General features: G+C 39.4%; 1 protein-coding gene across 4 annotated transcripts in view; it reads left to right on the forward strand.

Moving 5' to 3' along the window:
- tcf12 (transcription factor 12) overlaps positions 1 to 25,034 on the forward strand; it is a 71,885-nt gene that overhangs the window by 4,972 nt on the left and 41,879 nt on the right. For all 4 annotated transcript variants that reach the window (XM_084540768.1, XM_084540769.1, XM_084540770.1 and 1 more), the window contains exons 4-5: positions 6,217 to 6,290; positions 12,345 to 12,447. In XM_084540768.1, coding sequence (XP_084396894.1) covers positions 6,217 to 6,290; positions 12,345 to 12,447 — 177 coding nt within the window. The remainder of the gene's footprint in view (positions 1 to 6,216; positions 6,291 to 12,344; positions 12,448 to 25,034) is intronic.

A 25,034-nucleotide genomic window follows, 5' to 3' on the forward strand; every position in this document is an offset into this window, starting at 1 on the left:
TGTGTCATCATAGTTGTGCTTGTTTCTTAGGAAGTGTTGTGACTTGCAGTTATGGAGTATTCAACCACACCTATGGATATTCAGTCTTTGAACTTATGAGTTTGATGTTGTACTAGTGTAATGCGTGTGTATAGCGTAGCAGAGGGCATTGACCCTGTCTGACTGTGTGTTCCGGTGAAAACAGTTCTGTCATTCTGAGGCCAGTTTTTGTTTCACATTCATTATTTATATGCATGCAGTCATTGGTTTTACTATTAGTGCTGCTGTCAGTTTATTTATTCAAGAAACCATTATCATCTCAGAGTCAAAACCATGGAACAGAACTCACTAGCGTGTGACTGTTGTAAGACATGGTGGTTTGAACCCAATATGATGTGTTAATGTGGTAATGTTATCGTATTTATAGACAAAAGACAAGACTCTGGGTTTAATGCTTTCTGCCACAACAAACATCTATATTTGCCTTGACACACAGAGATAATACATTTATTTTGGGTCACTTTAACGTTATCTGTGCAGGAAATCAGGTTAACTAGTTTTAAAATCTTAAGCCCACCTTTGGGACAGTAGTTGTGCTGTAGTTTTTGAAGATGTATTCAGTCCCAGAAGCAGACGATTCTTTAATCAAACTAAGCTGCTCATAATGTAGATGAAGCTGATCCTAGTTTCTAAATGTATTTAATGATGATTAAGCGTCTCTTAAAATTGGAAGATTATTGCATCACCACACCACAACCAATTGGTTTGCCCTCTATATTTGGAAGTTGTCATCCTTGAACATGTTTAAAGTTTAAATGTACATGTAATTATAATTAGTCTAAATATGTGTTGCCATGTATTTCTTTATCTACATCCAAATGTGGGCTTTTGACTACTTTAGAACTAAGTTTGCCAATTTAGTTTAATCTTTAGTTTCTCCGTCAATCATACTTCATTTACAACTGAAACTTACAAATAAAAATATATATATTTTAGGTATTTTGTGGAAAATCGTAAACAGGTAATAGGTAATCGGTTAGGCCTGATCATCTTTTACACCTCATTTAACATGGACCATGCTACTGCATGTTTGTATTTGGTCTGGTTTGTGTTCACGCTGGCTCTTTAATATTTCAGTATTGACTGATTGACTCATAGATTGGACAGTATTGTTGGTGTGATTAAGCATTATTACTACTGATTATACATTACATATAATGACAAACGGGTAGCGATTAAACACAACAGACATCTCCTCCTATGTCTTGTGCTGCCATGTCATGGATTACTGCATCAACATTTGATGAATACTCCAACCGAAAAACTGAACCTAGCAGGTTACATTTCCTACATAGAGACAGTAGATTTCCTGTGTGACTTTTCATTCTGACTTGTTGACTGCATCCAGATTAATGGCAGATCTCTGCACGTTGTGACATTGTAAATAAAGAAGCTGGTATTTGGCCATTTTTGTCCTGCGGTTTGCTAAGTTGGCACTTTGTGATGCCTCTGCCTTGTTGCATGCTCTTACATCAGGAGTATTAATTTCAGTCTGTGAAATTTTTCCATTTGTGCAGAATATATCTTAGTATTTCTGTTGGATGACGTTTTACTGAATCAGGGGTTTGGGGAGGGTGCAGCTGTTTATGAATGACCCAGTAGAGACAGTAAGAAAGGAGCAGTCAGTCATGACAGCCAACCTCTGTGCTCACTCTGTCAGCCATTGATAACAATTGGTTCACCAGAAGGTTCTCAAAAAAGAAAAAGCTTTGATTTGGCCTAGCGAAAAATGTTGTTGGTTAGATGAATGGTTAGATGAACTATACACCCATGAGCCACAATATTAAAACCACTCACCGCTGAAGTGAATAACACTGATTTCATGTTATATTTTTCTGGGTAACCTGGGTCCTGGTATTCATGGGGATGTTACTTTGAAATGTACCACTAACTGAACGTTGTTGCAGCCCAAGCACAACCCCACGGCAGCGACAAAGGGGGTTCCTTGCATCCTGGTGCACATGCACCCGGCTATCCACATGATTTAAATGGAAATGAGATGCATCAGACCAGGCTACCATTCCTCTGGTTCAGTTCTGATGCTCACGTGCCCAATTTAGTTATTTCGTACAGGGGACAGAAGTCAGCATGGATACTGGGACTTATCTGTGGCTATGCAGCCCCGTACATAACAAACTGTGCTGCACTGTGTATTCTGACACCTTTCTGTCAGAATCAGCATTTTGAGCTACATTAGCTTTTCCATTGGCTCAGATTACACGAGCCAGCCATTGCATGAAGGATCCTTTGCTGACCTGGAGCCTGTGGCATCACCACTTTCCTTGCGCTTTCAATACATACTGACCACTGCATACTGGGAACAGGAGGTTTGGAGAGCCCCGACATCTAACCATCACAATTTGGCCCTTGTCAAAGTCACTCAAGTCTTTCCACTTGCCAGATTTTCCTGCTTCTAACATCAACACTGAGGACAAAATGTTCTCTTGCGGCCTAATATATCCACCCACTGACAGGTACCAGTGGGTGGGTAATAATGTTATGGCTGATCAGTGTATATAGTATGAAAGGCTGTAAAACCAATACAGAGAGCCTAAAGAGGCTAAAAAAACAACAATGTTGGGTGATAATTCCTTGTTGGTTCTTAACATATGGTTATTTTTGTTGGTCATGTGAAAGTACTAGATTTTGAGCATATTTTCAAATAGCTGTAGAACAGCCTTTGTTCTCCTAATTCATTATACTTATATTTTATCCAGTGCAGTTTTTTTCGTGTGTCATTGAAGGATCTTGTTTTGCTGCCTGTCTGTGCAGTGAGAAGAGAAGAAACCCTTGAGCTCTTGTAGGAGATGGTAATCAGACAAGAGGACAACCAGTGGCCCAGACAGCAAACACTGCCCATTGTTGTTAGTCAGAGTGTAAAAGGCCTCAGTTGGGCTACAAAATGTCACACTGGTGTCGTCACTCCACCAACAGTAGCAGTTCGTATAGAAACACAAGTATCACAGCCTTGAATATGAATGATAACACAGCTAAGTGATGAAAGTGAGACCAAATGAACGGTATTAATGTTTTTCCATAAAGCTGCTGAAGAAGAGGAAACGAATCTACTGTGTGTGAGTATCGTGTTTGTCAGGATGAAACTTTTCTATAGCTCTGCTCACTGGAGCATGATTTCTGGTTAAAGAAATGTCACGACTTTCTGGTTAAGTATATAATTAGACATACAGGTTTCTGAACAAGAAGTTATCAGTGACATGGGTATTGAAACAGGCTTAATAATACTAAAAATAACCAGTCACTAAAGTGTGTATACAATCTGACACCGTGTCTGTAATATTCAGTGTCTTATAACCATATAATTCCACCTCTTCATCATTTTCTGTAACACCAAAATGTCTGGTTTAAGATTAATAGCCTTACTGACGCATAAAAAGTGCCCATTAAGCTGCATCGGACCTCATTAGGTTAAATTGATACATTATGTGTTGCTGCTTGCTGAGTCCAGTTTTGTCTGCAGTGAATCAGAGAATCACTCCACACATTTTGATCTGTGATTACAGGTTTTTTTTGGCTGTGCATAATTAACTTCTGCTTTTTTTGGAGTTGTTTGTTTCACATGTGTAAATTCTGCTTCTTGGATTATATGCCCCCACTTTTCTGCCTGGAAGCATATGTCAGGGGTAAAAATGCATTTAATATTGAAAAGTTTTGTTTGTTGTTGGCTATATTATTATTTTCCAAGTATTGTGTTTTGTTGTTTTTTTTTTTTTTTTTTTTTAAATTTGATATTCTTTATTTGAAGTAGAAAATGAGCAAATGGTATTGCATTATACTGAGAAAGATGAAATTACAACAGGGCCGATCAATAACTTGGAGAATGCTGATGCTTCACCCGCTCTGCAGTTATGCATTCTTTGTGGAGAATTTACTGCAACACAATATTGTTTCAAACAGCAAGAACAATGGAGGCATCAAATATTTGTTACTGACTATATCACGTAAATTAGATTGTAAAGATCAAATATTATCCTTTTCAACACATGCCAGATGCTCTACCTTTGCCGTGTGGTTGGCATTATTGATTTTATTTGTTTATCAGTTTGGCTTTTGAAACAGGTTTTCTTTCATTCAAAAACAATGAGTTTTATCAAGTTTTGGTGCTCAGCTGTTTAGCTCGGCACACATCAGATCATGGAATTGTTAGTTGTTTTTTGGTGCATTAGGACCATCTGAAGGAAAAAATACTTTTCTTTCTGTAGGTACCAAAGATACTAAGTTGTTGCTTGTCATAGTTAAGTTGTAAAGTCACACCACTATCATGCTAGTTGTTTGACTATGATAATCTGTACTCAAGTGAGTAATCAGGTCTTAAATACTACACAGACCCTTTTATAGTGTGGGAGTAGTTAGAGTAGCAGCTTTGGGACTGAAAAGACACAAGTTCACATCCCCCAATGGTCACGGCTGAGGTGCATTGAGCAAGCAGCTAACCTAAATTTCTCCTCAGACGCTGCACAAAAGAGGCAGCAGCCCACTGCTTCAAATGTACAGACTACTGTGTGAATGAATGGATGGGTCAAATGTAGAGAGGAATTTCCCCATGTGGATGTGGGATCAATACAGTAAAATGATTATTTAATTACCGCTTTGACAAGTTTTATGTACGCTTTCTTTAAAGAGTGAAGCTTCAGGATTTTGACTGTGTGTATTAGATTCACCCAGGTTACTAAGTTTCCTGGCAAAGTTTCTCATTGCTTTCTTTAAGCTCAGGTTTGGATAAAGTCATGGTAGAAGGTGTAGGCTGAAAGTTGTATTGGCTGCTATTTAGGGCTGCACCTAACAACCCCTTTCAGCAATTACTTTCGTCAGTTAATCTAAAAATAATTTTCTTTCAGATTCATCTTTTATTTTTTAAAAATATCAGAAGATTCAGACTCACATGTCTTGTTTTGTTCAACAGTCCGAAACCAAAGGTTATTTAGTTCTAATTATACAAAACAGAGGGAAAGCCGTAAGCAGCTGCAGTAGCATATATATAGATGGTATTTTTGCCGGAGTGCGACTCGATTTATCAGTTATAAAAATGTTGGCCAATCAACCAAAGAATAAAATGATAGCTTCACCTTTACTGTCGTTTTAAAAGGGGATTTTCTCATTCATTGCCATTTGCAGTATTTGTCATCATATGGGAAACATGTAGGAACACAACACAAGGAAAAAACAGAGAAAATACAGGTTGGAAAGGTTGTAGGGTTGCTTTGAAATGGCGTAGTTAAAAACAGAAGATCTTTTTTGGTTATTTTCATTCAGTCATTACAACAGAGTGTACAGTAGAATGTAGGGGCTTTTTGCCTAGCTCAGTGTGTAAACTTGAACATAAAAGCAAGCACCCAAATGCAAACACAAGGGGAGGCAGGAGCAGGAAACAAGAGAACTTTAATGAAACATACAAAATCTGAAACGAAAAGCACTGCAGGGTAGGCAGGTAAAATCCAAAACCACGTGAAATCCAGTTAATATAGAAAGCAAGGCACGTGGAACTAGGGAAAACAGGATGGAACACAAGGAAACAAATTGCTTGCTCAACGGGCAACTTGACAAAAGGAAAGACAGGACTGTATATAACACACGTGGGCTGAGGAATTGACGAGACACGGGTCAAACTATTGAGGGAGAAACACACAAGGAGAAACCTTGATCAGAGGGAAAACACAGACAGGAAGTTAAGCAGGAAACACCAAGGAAGAAGCTTACAAAATAAAAACAGGAAGCGCGAGGAAAAATAACAAGGGCCACAGAAAATATTCAAAACTTGATATTGTGAACAGAAATAGGCCTCTGAAGACAGTCCTGCTCTAATTCTCCTTTCATGACTGTATGTTTATGATCATTTTGGAGGATGTAGTTTGCGGTGTTCTTTTATTCACATAAAAGTGAATGTAAAAAAAAGAAGAAAAAAAAAAGTGGTTGAATATATTTGTCCATAGTGGTCAGTCTGTATGTTTGTGTTCAGATGTTCACATATTCAACTCTTGTTAAAGAGACCTAGGTGGTCATGTGTGTTTGTTGGCCAGTATTGTCTTTATCTGGTGATAGAGATGTTGAAAACTTCTTCACCGTGTCCATTTACGTGGAAGAGAGTGCAGAAACATGTACATTGAACTGTGTGAGTAATGGTGACTGGCTGACTGAGTCGTGCATCTCCTTTTCTGACAGGTATGGATGAGCGGACCAACCAAGCGTCTTGGGCCCCAGGTGGCGAGTCCAGTCCTTCCTATGAGTCCTCGAGGGTAAGATGACCTACACCTTAACGCCTCTGAGTAGCCTTTCTGCTCCACAGCACATCATTTAACACTCATTACATCGAAGTGGTACATTCACAATGTTTTAGTCTGACCTTATCCCTATACCAGTCATGTTGTATGACCTGTAATAGACATATTTCTCTGTGACAGACGGGACTGGTGGAATTGATTTTTTATTTTATTTTTAATCCAACCATAAATGTTATGCAGTTAGGAGGAAAAATCAGTGACTGACATTTGATATTACTGAGATAGCACTGAGCTTCTTTTTATTGTTGGAGATTTCTTAGCACATTTCATCTCAAATTATGTGTTTATGCTGCTCATAATACTTCATACACTTTCACAATGCAAGTCTTTTTACCCCAAGGCAATTTTTTAATTATTGTTTTAATGTCTTGTAGATTAGGTCTGTTTCTAGGCATTACTCTATGCTCACTTAATGTGCTGGTGAAATAACTCAAACTATGGATGACTCATGGACAGGGTAAAAGCTAAGTTCAAGATAGATTTTTATATATATATGTAATTTGTAACGCACAAATTGTATCCCTTGCCCCTGTTGGTGTTTTGAAACTACATCATCTGTATAAGTGTCAAACATTATAGGTGTCAGTAAGTAAGAAATTAATATAATATATTAGTATTACTATGCCAGCTATTTTATACATTTGCTAATTAATAGTTTAGTCTACAAACTGTAAAAAATGTTTGTGGGGGAATTTCAGTATGGAGTCTTTTGAAATTCATTAAGATCTGCCAGGCCACTCAGATCATTTGGGCTTTATGTGGTCATGGTCAGAAGAGTAACAGCAGCGTAGTCATACACGTCATCTGAGCACTGTTGAGTTGGTTTTTGTCTAAAACCCAATGACTGCTATCAAACAAGCAAGATATTTAGATTCCGCTGTTGTGTCTGTTGTAGAAGACAGTTAAATAATTTTAAAAGACGGACAATTAACAGCAGTTAAGTAATTTGTTGAGAAGCATTGGTCACATTGGTTGCTCTGATTGGTGGTCCAGTTACGTGCGGAAGTATTTTTTTCTCTGTATTGGTTGTGTCCCATAATGAAATCGGTGTATTACACAGTTCAGAAATTTTAGTCGGCCTGCAGCAGGCTAGGTGATTTTTTAGCAGCTCACTGACCACCTCAGCATACAGGCCAGTCATATTCACAGCGGCTGAAATCTATGTTTAGATTATAATGCTGTTCTTAGAAAGGGTTTGCACAAGTCGTTGCAGACATTACAATAAATTGTTTTCATCGGTAAAACTCGAACTAGTTTATATTTTAGAAGTTTGTTGGAATCCCAAATCACTCAACTTATTTATGGCCATATTTCTGTAAGTATTATTTACAAAATGTGTTTCTTGTGTTAGAATTACATTAAGATGAAGCCATGTTCGTCATTCTTTTGACCTCTCAGCATCTGAGCAACTACTTCAATAGTTCAAAGTGTGTTAAAAATGTTTGCTTATGATCACAGATCTACACTAAATGAGACATTTTAGTTGACAATCCGTATGAATTTAAAATAATAATTACCTATTTTGTTATAGCCTCTCATTTTTAATGTGGAAAAATATTTTCAAGTGTTTTTCAAGTGACAATAGCAATGATGACGACTTGTGCATGTTAGATGACATGTTTGAATTGTGCCTGTATGTCTTGTTCAAGCGAGAACATCTCACTGTTTGCGTGAGCAAGTGTGAACAGCTCTCCCCCTGTTTGTTTGTCCCTCACACATTGGTTGTTCTAGATGCCCTGTATGAATTTCATTTAATGTCAATCTCCTGTCACTTTCTATTAGAATTCAGTTAAATGTCAGAGCCACTCGGGCTGCGTTACCTTGTTTATTTCTCTGTGCCCTTCCCGAATGAACATCTACAGGCTATGGTAACATAGGCAGCTTGATTTGAATTGTAAGACAGAGACGCTTGAGATATCTTTGCTCCAGGTGCATATAAATGAGTGATTCTGACATTACAAGGCACAGCATCAGCCGACAGACAGCTGTTTGCACCTCCATAAGGCGCGCATGCAAACACTCGCATGCCACACTCTCACACAGCTGCACATATATCTTATGTTGATAGAGATTTGATTGATATCGTCTATGGAGTATCATATCCTGCATTTCTAGCTCAGCAAAGGAGTGGCATTTTTTTTTTACACCTCAGTAGACTACAATAATCTGCTGAGCTGATTTCTGTTTTTCAAGGATTTTTCACATTCATAGTTATTGCCGTGGTTGACTGTGTGAATGGTGACAAGATCAGATTCAGAGCAGATGTATTACTATCATGGTATCATTAATGGATGGTGCTCATCAAAAATGGGTTGGTTAAGTATATATTTATTGATAATATAAAGTTGGTGTACCATTCATCTGTAGAGTCAGATGACTAAAAATGTTTCCAAAAGACAAATTCTGTTTAGTCACATTTTCCATTGATCATAATTAACAGTATGTGGATGAAAAAAATCATATTAATAAGGCATGAACAATATTTGAGTGGAGCAGTTTTTTGCTTAAACAGTTTCCACTTTGGTTGATGATGTTGTGTTTTATCTCCATATACATTAACACTGTTTTCTGTCTTGTGTTGCCTTTAATACTTTCCCAAACTATGTTTTCCATCTTTTACAAAAAATTCTGAATGAGCTTGTCAATAGAAGAGAGCTTTATGAAATGAACTGCCATAAATAATTTAAATTTATTATCAAAGTTAATTAGTTTTCACTTTGACTTTAGTGTATATGAATTGTATATGAATAGTAAAATGTGAAATGGCTAATTTGTTTTTGTTAACCACAAAGTAAACTGAAAATGCCACCATTTTACAGGGCCGAATTTTAAAAACTTAAAGAGGAACAAGAAAGTCACAATGACATTTGCCGTTAAACTTCATAACTGACGCAAGGGAAAATAAAATCAGTTGGTGTTTGTGTGGTGTTTTTGTTATTCCTAATTTTTTGTTATGAAAACCATCTAGCAAAAGGCATTGTCACAGATTTTTTCAAATGTGTCTATGCATTAATACACCACACATTGGACAGGAGGCTTTACATTTAAACCCGTTGGCAATTTAGTGTTGTCATTCAGTTTAGATATAGAAAAGGAACCAGTTTCAACTAAACCCACTTTTGTATGCAGTAATGACTATGTCCCTGCAGTTTTAAGTCTGTTATTCTGTCAAGAACTCTTTGTTATTCTCTACTTTACCTTAATTTTGACTCAGAAACAGGCATAAATCTTTTCTGAAGTTAAAATTGGCAGTAAGATGTTTTTATGAATGACTCATTTTAGGATTGTATTACGTAAACAAAAATTTGGTTATTGATTAAAAGGCAGGGATTATCTTTAAGATGTGTTCACAGTGTCTGTCCAAGGCTATTGGAAGAAATACTGAGTGCCTCATCTTTCAGCCTGTTACAAAGGGAATTCAGTCTTGTCCCTGAGCTTGTTTGAGCTGGTGCGCTACGAGTGTGTGATCAGTCGACTGTGAACAGTCCCGAGCCCCGCCGTGACCTTGGCTCCCGGCCAGCCGCTGTATCCTGGGCAGCTGTGGCTGTAGGCTGGCGGTCTGACAGGCAGGGCTGTGCCCACCGCAACCGCACGACAACCCCCACTTCCCCAGTGCCCTGCCCCAACTTGATACCCGACCCCACACGCATCCATCATGAGCATATCATCACTTCCCAAGTGGCCACATGCAGCCACACGTTCACCTGGGATGCAGCACAGTGTGTGGAAGAGATGACTCTTTAAATGCTGTGGCGAGTGATGGAGGGTCGAGGCGTGAGCTCCAGCCTGCATGCTGCCACAGTGATCTGACAGTTATTTAGCCAGTAGTGCTAACGTAGCCCTGTGGCAGCGATGACAGCGTGTGTTAGTGTCTCGGAGAGATGTAGGCCACCAGTGTTTGTGAATGATGAGGGATGTGTGATTGATGATCTAATGGTCCCAGAGGAGTAAACACAGTGTGGTTGCCTTAACACACAAACAGATATACACTTAGCCTGGTTTTGACCATTATCCCCCTACTTCTTTTTCCTGTCCTGCTAACTGACCCTGCTAGCCTTTTCCTGCTTCCCATTGTCATAAAAATCAAAGAATTGAATGAGGAAGAAAATAGTGAGAGAATAGTTTGGCATTTTGGGACATACACTTACCTTTTTGACTAGGTGGAGTTAGACGTAAAGGACAGATATTTATCCGTGAAGCTACATCATGAGATGGGTTAGCATGGACCTGGAAGCAACTAGCTTGGTCCTGTCAATAAACAAAGAAACAAATGAATAAATAAAAACTATTTCTGGCAGGGTGAACAAACTTCCAAGGATATCTGATGGTTGCATGGCAACTGTTAATAGCCAAGAAACAATCAGACTTTCTGTATGGTGACAAATATTTGCTTTTACTTAAAAAAACAACATATAACAGCTAGCTGCTCTCTCTACACTCAGCCTTTAAATGATCTAACTCACGGAAAGTGACTGTTTTTTCCTTGTTTTGCAGCAGAAGAGAGCAAATGTTTTCGCTTGCTTACGTTAGTTGTGTATGTCTGTGTCTGTGTGTGTGTGTGTGTGTATTAGTTTGCTACGGCTTCTCGCGGGGCTGTTGTTGTTATGGAGTCTGTTCATGGTGTGATTAACAGTGTGTGCGGCCTGGCAGGAGCACAATAGGGAATCTCTGAGGATTCCCTCGACACAGCACAACGCTCCACTGCCTTTGAAATTACTCCATCACCATCCACTCAAAAAAAAAAGATGGATAATGAGATTTATTTTTTTTAACTCTATGTTGAATGCAAAGGGTATGAGTTGGTGAAAATAGCTCTATAGAAATGCAAGCCCACTGCTGCTCGGTCCCTCTGCTGAGAGTTAATGTAGTTTGGGAAGATGTGTTTGACTGGGGCACAGGAGGATTTTCACAGGGCTTGGGATTAGCACTGTAACGGAGCATCTTTTATTACAAGGGACCCCGAGTTTTCAAAAACCATACTGTGACCGATATTTAGACCTAAGCCCCTGAAGCTGATAAGTGTCATGAAAAGGCTCTGTTAAGCTGCAGGAGAAAAAGGCAATTTCTTTAAGCTGCAGGTACCTGGAAATGATGTTGGATTGCATCTCTCTGTTTCTCCCCCTTCTATTAAACAACAACTTCTTATGATCTACTTTCATGAAACGGTATCCAAACCTGTTATCACAGAGACAAAACGATAGAATCAGTAAGAAAACTTTTAAATAAACACAAATAAATACGCTTGAGAAAATGTTCTCTGAAGTTGTGCTGATTTTCTGTGACAAAGAAACCAACTCAAACTCTAAAGATATTTGTAGCAGCTATTTGTTGGTGAAATGTCTTTAATATGAAGTTCATATGCCGAGGAATTTGACAACCTAATAGTTAAATTTACAACACAGTGGCATTTGCTGCTTTTTAAGAGCCCAAATCTTTGCTTCATGACTGTTACTACATGAATTGTTTTATATAGAAACAGTGTCAGAAAGGTGGTTTTCAACTGTTTGATAATTTTGGAAGATATAGTTTGTCGTGCTATCAAACTGGATTGAATTAAACACTAAAGTGTTTCTATTATATTGACTAGTCCACTGACTAAGATGGCGTTGTCAAAATAATAGAAACAAGTGGGCATCGCACAGTACAATTCAATAGTTCTACAAACTACAGCCTCCAAAATGAAAACACAGTTGAATTAGTTCTCTATGTTATTTTGAAACAAATGCTCAATACCATAACCTCCACAGAGATGAGATTTAGTGCAGTGCTGCTATATTAGAATGTGTCTGTTTTCACTGGTGTACCTAATGCTATTGCAAATGTTAAACTGTCGCTAACATATTTTCTTTCTCTGTCATTATTTGTGACAATCATGCATAATAAACTAGTTAGTTTATTGGCATAAGCGACCAGTTGTGATGTCCTCTTAGTAATTAGTGGTATGTTGTAGCACACAATGATTGAAGTTGCCTACCAATGCACTTAATATTCCAATCTCTTCCCCCCCAGGATTTCTCAGACAGCCCTCATTACAGCGATCATTTGAGTGACAGTCGATTAGTGTCCCATGAAGGATTGTCCTCAACACCTTTTATGAACTCAAACATAATGGGTAAGTAAGTGACTCCTTTCAACTCACTCCTCACACGCCCTGCAGTAGTGAAATGACATGCTGTAAAAGAAATGTGCCTGGTTGACGTTAAGGGACATTATACATCTGGAGGTAGCAGTACTGAAAGGCTCGCCAGGCTATAGGACTATTTTCTTCCCTCTCATCCTGTCTTTATTTCCTCTCTTAATCCCCCCTCCCCTTTCTGTGTCTCCCTCTTCCTCCTCCTGTGATGACCCTCCCCCAGGCTAGAAGTCACGCCATCAGTATAGCTTTCCGTCATAAGGAGCTGTCTCCTAGACATCAAAACTTAGCTCTCAGCAGCTTCCGATAGCACAGAGTCTTTGTGTTTCATGGGTGTAAGGTTGAGCAGCTGTATCAAAGAGTTCTCACTGAAATATCCAAACTTTTCAATATAATGTAGATTATTGAATGGAGTTCAGTTTCGTGGTTTTTTGAATTGTCAGCTCATGCTTGTCCACACTGAGTTGATCAACGCTTGTTCTGCTGTGTTAAATGACATGATATGTTTTTTATTTAATTCTGGGAGCCGTGCCGTTTCCTAGTTTAAAGATCAAAAACCTTTTTCTTGTGACGTACCCCCCACAGCGCCTTCATCAACCCTACCTCTGACTTTCCAAATGTCAGCCTCTCTATTATTTGTATTTATTCAGTTTTAATTATTGTGTTCAGTTTCACAAATATGTAGATGTATTTAACACGAAATCAGTAGCCCCAACTTCAAAATGATACACTCTATTACTGACTTATAATATACGCTCCCATTACAACAATTAAAAACACTATGTTATCCAACTCTGTGGCCTAGCATCACAGTGATGTGTATCCACTTGACAGCTTTATGGCTAACTACATCTCTGCTCATTATGTTATGTCCCTGGAGACTGGTTTCCAAGCACAGCAATTAGTTCACAAATGGTTGCTGCTGAATTGAAACAAAATGTTATCTTTTGTAATTGATCACATGACCATTTCGCATACATTGCTTATGTGTCCGCTCTTCAGCTGCATCTGTGATCATGTTTGTGAGTGGCAGAATATGTATGCGATCTGTTGCAGTGACGTGTCAGACAGTGTGATTGTAAACTTGGAATTGACTGTGTTTATCTCAGGCTGGGAATTCAAGATGACTGTAGCCTTATTAAATAGTTCTGCCACAGTAATATACCTCAATAGGTTGTGCCCAAGGTTATTTCTCAACAGTATAGGGGTTAAAACAAACACATATTTGTAGGTGAAATGTGTTTTTAAACCATTTTAAAGCATTTTAATCTATCAGTCTGTTTCTGAGCTTTTGAATGGGTTTTTTCAGGTGAGAAAGCATCTCATCACCCATGGTTATTATTGCACAGCATACAGAGTCAGCTCATTCCTTCATGTGTCTAAGATTTGTGGATGAGCGAATGGTCCTTGTAGACCCCTTAACCTTCTGTGCTTGGCAGTGCTTCCCAAGCAGTCCCAAAGAGGATAAAGTGTTGGTCAAAATTTTACCTAAATCAACATGCTGAGTTGGTCACACTGCTGCTGTGTGGTCCGCCTAGAGTAAACCTTGTATCAGTAAAACCGGACAAAGAAACTATGGACAATGAGTGGCCACCAACATTCAAAAACAACCCAGTGGTGGCCAGCAGTCATCTTGGTACCTCCTTTATGTTTCCTGCCTCTTATTCACTGTATTGTTCCTGATCGGAAGTGACCAATCCATAACCCTGATGACGTATCCATGTTTACGTGGATATGTTTAGTTTATCAGCACTGTAAATCTAACCCAGGCTTTGTATGAGAAAATGTGACACTGATTGGAAATTTCCTTTGGAAAACGTACAGTGACTAAATTGTTTTCTTATTCACTTCGAAGGCAAGTCCTTTCTCTCCTGTTGTCCATCAATTGGGCACTGTTACTTTACTTGCTCAAGATTTAATTTATCCCCATTTTATCTTTATTCTATAGAATAATACAGAATGTTTAAGATACGACTTGAAACAAAGACTGCTACATTTATCCCACTGTTCATGCTAAAGTAAAAGTCACATCCTATGCAGCCTCAGTCGCTGCTGTCTTGAATGTGTACAATAATGTATGTAGTAACAAAATACAATAGTTGTGTTATATGATGTTCTGATCTTGTATGTTACAATTTAGATGTGCTAGAAAGTGCTTGCATTTACAGTATGTGAATTATGGTACACCTACAGTATTGTCTGTGGTTGGCACAGACCAAAAAAGTCACCTTTATTAACGAAACCTTTATTTTTTGAAAGAAATCTGCATTATGTTCTTCAGGAAGAAGTCCCGACTCCTTTGTATTGTAAAATATTCCTATGAGCCACAGCATCTACAGTAACTCTACCTGGCTACAAAAACCCTGGACAGTATGCTACAGGATAATGAATAACACAAACCTTGTTATTTTAATAAAGGTTCAATGTATTTCATGGAGCAAGTGCAAGATGAGGCTGCAGGGAGTGGTTTGTTCTGATGGATTAACCATGACTAATGAATTTAAAATAGAAATAGAATATGTTGCAGACATAATTCAGTGTTTTATAACATACAGTTTTCCTGAAATGGGATGGGTTTATTCCAATTTCACAAGCAAAGTGTGTGTGGGGGTTTGAAGCTGAAGAATTGGGGTTTTGATTGAATGCCAGGGAGCCACAATGAGTGCTTAATGATGACTGAGTCCTTCCGGCGGGCTGGGTCCCAGTTTGGGCAGACAATGGATGTGCTGGTCTGGGCCTCACGTGCATCTTAGCCCCACCTTCTTGTGCTACAATCCTCTTACTAACCCACACGTCATCCACTGCATGCTGCCCGACAGGTGGCAGCCACATTGTTGATGTGTATTGACCACCAGAGACAAACACTTTCAGCCATGTGAATCTCTATGACTCAACCAATCATCACATGAATTGGCTGCACAGGCTACACTTGGACAGACTTATAATTTATCATTCTAAGAGATTTGCAGAGCAGAGTTTGTTTCCTATGGCCTGACAAACAGTAATGATTGTCACACAGATACAGTGAACATCTACTTCATTGATTACAGTAGTTGGAAAACTGTGATTTTAGGATCGATTGGTTCAGACAGTAAAAGATATACATAAGAATCAATTCTTGGAATCGTTGGTCATGTTGTGATTATAATTCTTGATATCACAGTTTGTTGAAGGGATACTATGTATTGGCTTCAGTGCATTACATGACATACCACCGACTCCTATCCTTTGCTGACTGAGCTGCAAATAAAGCATAACTGGTTCTTATGCAGAGTCATTGACTGTCTAATGGATAAAAACAAAACAGAGAAAGGTGTGTGTGTGAAAGTATCCTTTTTTATTTAAGTTACTCTCTCTGTAATGCTTCATTTATGTTCCACTGAGGGTTGGCTCTCGTTTGCTCTCTCTAATTGTTTAGCCGCAGGGATTGCCAACAGTTCATAGCCCTGACAACGAATGGTTACATCTAATTACCTGCAGAGATTTTTTTTCTTGTGGTGTCAGCTCGATATGGAGAAGTCAGTGGGGGAGGCTGATTTCAAGCAATCTGGGCAATTACGGCAGGCGATGAGCTACAACTGAAGAAGCTGCACTCTGCCCCTTTATTTAAAGTTGCGTTTTGATTGGGTTTCTGTCATTATTGACTCATTGGACTGGTATTGTTTTTCACTAGTGTAGGAAGCATTTTGATTTTCTGGCCTAACCTCAGATAGTGTTATAAAGATACTGCGCAAATTAGCGAGACAGGGTCAATGAAGCTAATCACATCACCCATTAGTCACTTTAGTTCCCATTATCAGAAACAAAAGTAGGTGAAAAGTCTTACAGGGTCATCAGAGTAACTATGAAATCAACCCTCACCATTAGTTTATCTTTTTTTATTTTTTTATTTTCCAAGTTAAAAAGGCCAGTATAATGCCAATGCTTGTCTTTCAAGTAAGCCTGCCATCATAGGCTTTTCTAACTATCTTCAAACTAGACTTCACTCAAAAAAGGAAATTGAAGTGGTTCATTTTTGTGTGGGACTGCATTTGGAGTCTGGCAAAGATGAAAACTTTGCTAGCTTCGCTGTAACTACAAACTTGTCAAGAACCAGCCACCAGTTGTCTACCCAATAGCTACCCCCTGATGTTTTATCATTATTTTATCAAGCAAGACATCTCCTTTGAGTTTTCAAAGGAGGAAATATCATCGGAAACACTCTGCATGTGTAGCCTAGCTGTTTGATCAAATTGAACATGTGGTTCATATACAGAACACTGGTACATGAACCACAGAACAGCTTTAAATGGCCCAGTGAACACGAACCGAATCAAGGTTAAATACAACATTGTAATAATAGTTGATCAAATTGCTCTTTTAATTGGTACAAAATATACAGTAGGTGTGAAAGCACCCTAAGATATCGCTCTTACTCTCTCATACAAATACCAAATCCACATATACACAAACTCATAAAGTTAATGCTAAAGCCTGCCTATGTTTATTGTGATGAATTGTGATTGTTTATAATTGATTGTGGGTTCATGCTGCGTGGAATCCTTTTGGATCGGTTCTGTCCATCCACGTGCCCGGCGCTGTAAAATCACAACTGCTGAGTTGTAGTTTTCGGACTCACGTTTCTCTGGTGTGCTTCACATATATTGGTCATACAGCTTTAGCTCTGCATAAAAACTAATCAGCTTAATGCTGTCATCAACACACGCACACAGCCGCATGCACCATGCCTCCCACCTGTCCACATACACATGTGACCTTAACGTGACTGCTGGACCGGGATTGCTCAGTTGTGTATTTAGCCTCATCCACTGCTGACATACAGAGGAGGCAATCTCTGTATTACAGACTTTAAACTTTGCACATATTAACATTAATATAAGTAACAATGACCTTGGTCTCTATTTCAGTTTATACATCTGGTGTCATGAGTTAATTATGCAAAATGTCTAGTCCTCACAGTACCGATGCTTCACACAAAAATATGAAAAATATTTTTGTTCCCCGAAAATAGTGCTCCTAACCATTGATGCTGTAGAACTCAGCAGATTTTTTTTTGACAGCCACTCATTAAACTATTTTGTTATTATGTGTTGGTTTTTGTGAACAAACAATAGGATGAAGCTACAGAAATGTTTAGGGAGCTGCTCTTTTAAATTGTTAAATTGTTCTAAATCTCATTTATAAATCACTGGCTATGTTTTTGAAGATGAATTTATGAAGACGTAGTTAGTGAGTGATTAGGCATTTGATGTTCGGGTAACATGTCCCTTGAATAATTCAATAAAATTTCACCCTAAATCAGATTGGCAGGTTGTGAAATTATGTAGAGAATTATTTGAGTGATTAAATATATATATAATAACGATTTGTTTCTTTAAAATAATTTCTGTGCTGAGTTAAACAAAAGATGTGGCCCTTTTGACCAAATAAATGTAATGACTCTACACCCTTTAGGACCTTTTGTTAAGTTTTATATTATGGTACGAGTAATAGTGTATACTATTAAAAAAAAAGCATTTACCTCCAATAATTTAATTGTTTTTGCTCTACAAACATTTGCTTTAACTTTGACTCTTATGGTCATCCTTTAATGTTTTTGGATAATTGTGGTTTCATTGTATTTTTAAGGTACAAAGAAAGACAGCCATTCCATACGGGTTGGTCTTTTGAACGGGAGAAGAATTAATCTCTTCCCTTTTCCTTTTTCACGTGTAATTGCTCCTGAAGGCTTTTCATGAAGTGTCAAATCCCACATCACAGTGGCATCCCCAGCGTGTTTTTACTGGGGCAGGTGTCATGTGCTAATGCTCTGTCCCACGGGAGACCCTCCTCAGACCCAGGCTGTGATCGTGGCCAGGTGCTGTTCAGGTGTGCACTCAGTTTCCATTGCAGTGTGGGTCACAGGTGCTGCCAATGCTGCTCCCTCTTCCCACTCTGCTGTTCATACCCGAACACACACACAACCACACATACATTATACCTCAAGCAGATTTCACAAGAGCAGAATACTAACATTGCAGGTATTATGTCATCAAATATTTTATCTATACTGTATGTCTATATATTTATATATATATATACAAAAAAATAAATAAATATATATATATATACTGTACACACACACACAATATACTTATATATATGTATATGACAAGGCAGACATCAGAGAGGGGAAATGAGATGTGTGCAGAACAGTTTAGTGGATGTAGCCGGTCATTATGCAGAGCTGCAGGGTGTGCTTATCTATTACTGCGGTCAGTGAAGCATGAAGAGCTGAAGACGAGCTGAAAGGGGCGCAAATCCCCTTTCTTCTTCCCCACACCGCCCACATCTCCCAACAGATCCCTGCCCTCCCCACCCTCTCGCTTCTCCCATCTTGGCCCTGCCCTGCCCGGCCCCTGCCTTCCTTCCTTCCTTCGGCCGCGGCCCCCGGCATGCGACTGGCGAGGCTGCCCAGCTGCAGAGGATCAGCTGTAGTCTGAGAAGGCCTCCAGGGGCTGTCTCACCAAAGAGGATAGAAGAGCGGTGGTACAGCCAAGTTATGATGACATAACAAGTCTCTAGAAGCAGCTGCAAGGGTCAGGGTACTACTGTTATATTTTTATAATAAGTGGAAAGGTGTCTTCACGTGAGTGTTTCAGCAACTGCATTTTTTACACTAGGAAATACTACTTAAGATAATGCAACAATACTCGCATTGGCACATGAATTTGCAAGGCCAAGATTTGGCAGCTTTGTTGGTTAGAAGTCCTCAAAATACATCTGCAGATGATTGCACAACAACAACAGTCAAAAGAACATTTCTGCTGAGTGTTGGTTAAAAAAAGTTTTCATAAATCAAATTTCTGCCACTAACACCCATTGTGTTTGCTCCCTTGTATATCTCACGTCTCTCCTTTCCCCTCCCCCCGTTCTTTCATTTCTCGCTCGCCTCAAGCTGCCTGCAGCTGATGCCAAGAAGAATGTGGGAGATTATTTAATACAAGCGCAATGCTGAAAGGGAAATGATTCATTCAGAAGAATTAGTGTTAACGGAACAATTTAAGTCTGCTGACTTCAGTGCTTGCCTTGTTGACAGCATTGAATACTTTATTATTGTGTAGTTTTGACATGCACCTAAAACAAAAAAAGAAAAAAAAAGCAGGTGACCATTGAGGTTTAAGTGACTGTGTCTAACTTATAGAAAACTGCAGTATAGAACTACTAAACACAATGTGAATCTGTGTTAAACCAGATGGCTGGACAGATTTTACACATGCTCTCTACACATAGAAATCATGTTGCTTCAGTCTAAAAAACACCTCTCAAATTTACAGATGTCTTTGGGTCATTAAAGCTAAGCTCTTGTCATCGTTTCAATTGATTCCAGACTAAGTAAATAGCTCTGTGTCCTTAATCTATCCAGACACTATTTGTTTACATTATGCACCTGTTGAACACATCTTTTGTATAGATGCTCCGACACATTGGTAGTTCCAAGTGTAGATTTGTTAGTGGTTGTGCAACTGAAAAATCATCATAATGCAGGTATCACACCAACCATAAAAAGAAAGAAAAGAAAGCACCTTGGTCATTTATCACAGAAGGGATCAACTTTAGGACTGATTCTGATAAAATCCCCTGCAGCAGAAACATATGAACCAAGGTTGAGCACATATGGATGACAAATTCATTCCTTTCTTTTTCTTTAAGAAGAACTAGAGAATGCATGAGATTGACCCCTGATTCCTGCACATCCATCCCTCTGAACATGGACAGATCAGGTTTAGGGGAACTTTGTAAAGTTTAACTTCAATAAAGCAACTAATTTGTCAACACATCAAAGGCTGAGTCCTTGTTGAGATGAGCCATGGCGGAAAGCCTGCTGGTTAATTTTCTTGCCCACCACTCCTCTATCTCCCGCCTCCATTTTTTTTCCATGGTCACAACTGCTTGCCCAGGCGTCCTGTGTGCCTGCTGGGAGTGCTGGCAAACAAAACACTAGATAATGTTACACTCCCCTCTTGTTGGACTGTAGTGGATTGTGATTGGATAATAAAATGCAAACATTTGTTTCGCCTTTACTCCCACTTGACAATGCCTGACATTTTCTCCAGCGCTGGCACAGCCCCGAGAGTGTGAAGTGTGGGAAGTGTAGAGAGAAGCATGGCTCTGTGAGACTTTTTCTTTACTGCCAGGAATATGGGGGTGGGAAGGTACATTTTTTTTTGTCAACTTAAAATCAACAAAACTCTTTTAAAAGGCTGTGGCTGTGCCCACATGCAATGCCATCCCCACAGAGAGAGTACTCATCAAAAGATTTATCCCCTTCAGGCTGTTTTGGTCTTTTATTTAGTGCAGGCTTGTGTTCTTAAACCAAAGACCGCTTTGGGTTTGCAGGGGTTTTCTGAGTAAGGAAATGTGCCCACATTGCTTGGAGCTGGATCAGCATTCCTAAACCATGTGTGTATCCTTCTTTGTCTTTCACCTCTCTTTGGCTCTGTTGTTTCACTGCTCAACAGTTGTTTGGCATCTAATACCAAACATCGAGTCTGACTTTGATGTTACACGCTGACTTAATTCTAATAGCCAACCGGGGGACATTTCTTGTTTCCCCAGACATCGCTCTCTCAGCTTGACAGGGAGCTCGCACGTGAATTCGGGATGCAGGGGAGCATGTTAGTGTCCCTGCTAAAGCAGCATCCATTACAGTGTTGGTGTTCACATGGTGGGAGACGTTATTAGGGAGCTCATCGCCTTTCTCCTCTGAGAGAATGGATGTGTGATTATGAAGTCATCAGCTATGAACCAGTGAGGCTACGGAGAAGCACCCCTCCTCATGGGTCCTCAGGGTGCCATTGATTGGTGACCATGTGTTTGTGCCTGATAGACTGTGAAATGGTGTGTTGCTGCACGGCTGTGTCACACCTGCGTCCCACCAAGGTGATTGATTGGTTTGGTCATGTGGAATGTTCCCATCTGGTTCGCAGTAATGCATTTTTTTCCTCATTTGTGAATAACAAGCACTGGCAGGAGAATAGTTGGTCTCGGAATAAGGCAAAGGCCAAGCGAAAACATTTTTCCCTGTCCACCTCCTACTTTTCCTTTTTAGCACGTTAGAAAAAATTCAAACAGACCAAGCCATGGCACCTGATTATCCTGGGAGGGGATAAATACAATCAGGAAATCCACATCTCTCTCTCTCTCTCTCTCTCACACAGAGATGGGTTTTAGGAGAAAATAAACTGTTTAGCTGGTGCAAAGGGCACCTGATTTTGAAAGTCAGACTTCAGGGCTAAAGAATGTGCAGTAAAACGATTTCTCTGATGATGCTGATTTAGATACTTCTCTTGATTAGTAACCCCTCCTGGATTTCTAGCCTAATCTAAAAGCAATGGAGTCTTTTCACCCCTGAGCCTAATGTGTTATTTTGTTTCTCATTCCTGCATTCTTCCTGGTTTAATTTCTCTTAATCCTGGTCCTTGCCTTTAATTGATCTATTCATTCCACCTAATGGCTAATTACACATCAGGCTGCATGAGCAGATGCATTTATCATCATAGTACGTAATAATCAGTGACATTTCAACAAAGAAAAAAATAAATATGCAAATAAGAACTCATTAACATTTGCTCTTGCTGTTTTGAATAATGTCACTGCTGACGAGGCTGAACAGAGAAATTGATTTTGAGCTCAGGGCAAAGGCGACACGTTTCTTTAGCATGTTGTGGCTCGATCATGTTCCTCCAACCTTCTGTTGTTCCTAAAGCTAGACTGTAGAATTTCTTCAGCCAGCCAGAGAGGAAGCTGATTTAGTACACTTCCCCCCTTTCCCTGTTTCCTCATCCAAGCTGATCTAACCTCTAACCCAACCAGCTTTTATTTACTACCAGAAAAAATAAATAAAAATCAGGTGGAAGCATCAAACAGATTTGACAAGACAGATGTACACAAACTCTTAACAGAAGGAAACAAAGGGAGGCATGTTAAAAGGTATGGTGAAAAGCGAGTGTACATTGATGTGTCCTTGTGCTGTCTCTGGTTGCCAGAGGAATGTATTAGTAACCATGGAGCTTGTCTAATTTTACTTCCAAGGCAGCCAGAAAGGCCAAAACTTTTTCTGTGTGTAGAGACTATCTTCTTGTCAGTTTATTATTTAATCGTCTCAGACTCTGGTCTTTGCAATGCACTTCCTTTCAGGGAATCAAACAGAAAAATAACACAAAGTTGTACAACAATATGTAGGTGATATGTTTCAGTGCTAAAAATCTCCTAAAGTGTTTATTTTTGCCTTGAAGAAAGGATCTTTTAACCTAACAAGAATTATGTTTTGTGGTAAGGTGCCATGGAAGTCATCCCATGGGACCATAAGCACGGACACCAACAGCAAACACATGTGTGCTCAGAGAAAAAAACAAACCAAGTGAGTTGGCGTGTGATAAGTTCATTTGGTTTCTGCATTAACAACATTTCCTCATCCTGTATTATGTGTTTGTTTTCATGGTCTTGGCTTTCCTTGGAGCAAGGAAAATGGACTCGTTTTCTGGATGGAAAAAAAGAGCCCCTTGGAATGCATCTGAGAGGCAGTGAAGCGCGCTCACTAATTGGCTGTTTTTGTGGCAAGGGTTTTGAATTGATCCCAAGAGACGCTTAGGTCACTACCTCTCACGTTATCAAAATAAGGGGCTCGACATAGAGCCACGCTATGCTCTACTGCAGTCCTGTGATCAATAAGGAGGCACGCTGTGAATGACTGCCTCTTCTTTCTGCTGCGTTTCAGCACCGTGTGTTGTTTATTCACCACCCGTCTAGCGTGTAGGTAGCCGGGACTCAGCTAGTCTCAAAGCTTAGTCACAATTTTAAGGTACAAAACAACAGATAGATTTTATAAGAGTTCAAAGTCAATTTTTTGTGGATATCTCTATAAGAATTTTAAATAAAATCTCAGAATAACTTTCTCATTAAACCAAAGTGCGGTGGTTGCACAGTGCTGCTGAGAAGACGACCACTAAGCAAAATGTTGCTCTCTTTGTGATCAATCATGTGGCCTGACATCATTTTTACTTCACACTCTGGTTACTGCAGAACAAAGCATGCAGTGTGCACTTCAAGAAGCGTGCTCCTATGTGTAAGGTTGCTGGTATAAATCCAAAAATGTTGAAGAAAGGCAGTTGGACATGTAGAGTTTCTTGAAGATGTTTCTCTGCTTATCCAAGTATATTCTTTGGTTCTAAAAGACTTAAATAGGACCATCTGTGGATATTGCCCATCAGAAACTCTCTTGACTGGTGTCTGTTAATGACCAGTCACTTACCTGTTGTAGGGGGAGACTGTTTGGCCCTGTCCTCTTTCTCCACTGAATGGTGCTCTAACGACCCATCATCAGTCAGAGTCTCCAGTCTCAAGGTGAACGGGGTTGAAACTTTTGAGGACAGATGTATTGTAAATTGATAGCAGATTATACCTCAGTCCACCTCCCCTGTTCAGAGAAGGGTTTTCCAATTTGACATAGGTGGCTTCCTTTACTCCTCTCTTCCTCTTGCATATACCATGACCTGAATGACTGAGAACCTTCACGGACATAATGCTGGTGTAAAGTTACACAATGGTAGAGAACATTTGGTAAGGAAACTGTCTGTTAACTGTAGAGACCGGTACCCAGAACAGTAATGAAAGTAATAAAAGATGAGCACAGCAGGTTTATCGTGAAGAAATAAGAGTTGCTCATCCAAACTGATCAGAGCGGGGAGACCAGCTATCTAAAAGATACCTGACAAAAAACATAAATTTCCTTAAACACAATAAGCGATGGAAAGTCTATCATTGTGAAACCTGTAAAATAGAATGTCTAGAAAAAAGCCACACCCGATGAAAAAGACTGAAAGCACAAGACAAACAATTGTTGGATCTGGCAAAACAATAGTTAAACTCCAAATGTAATACAAAGTGCTATATTTAGGAGAAACTGGGCACAGATGATACCATCCCTGCTGCAAAGCACAGTGGTAGTACAATAGGGCCAGGAGGAGCCAAATAATTTGCCAGAAATTATTAAGGTTATCCTGCTTCACTGTGCCAAAGACTTCACAGTGGCACGGTGATTTATGTCCCAGAAAATCCTTGATCGGTTGAATCAGTGCTGGAGCGTCTTCACAACAAGTATGTGAAAGTACTCGCATGGCATAACTGTAGAAAGAGACGAACCTGTGCCAATGCAGCAGTGACGCACACGTCAGAAGTTGAGGTGTGAGGATACAGATGTGGGAAATAAGACCTGAAGCTATAACTGTTGCCAAATGTACATTGTGTTGACTTTTAATTGGGTATATATTCACTCTCATTAATTTAAAAACATTTCGTTGGGCGAATGCAAATCAGCAGTTGGTTACGTGGCTGCGGTATTTTTAGTTTTGGACCATAATAAACAGCAGATGAACTTCCAGGACACCTTCTGTACAATATCACGCATCTGAGTGATATGCAAATTAGTAGCAGAGAAGATTTTAATCAGAATTAATGGATTTTTCCCCCCATGAGATCGTTTTTTCTTTGCATTGGGGATATACTGAGCAATGGCAGTCTGCATG

The sequence above is a fragment of the Chelon labrosus genome (assembly GCF_963514085.1).
Source record: "Chelon labrosus genome assembly, chromosome: 3".
Classification (NCBI taxonomy): domain Eukaryota; kingdom Metazoa; phylum Chordata; class Actinopteri; order Mugiliformes; family Mugilidae; genus Chelon; species Chelon labrosus.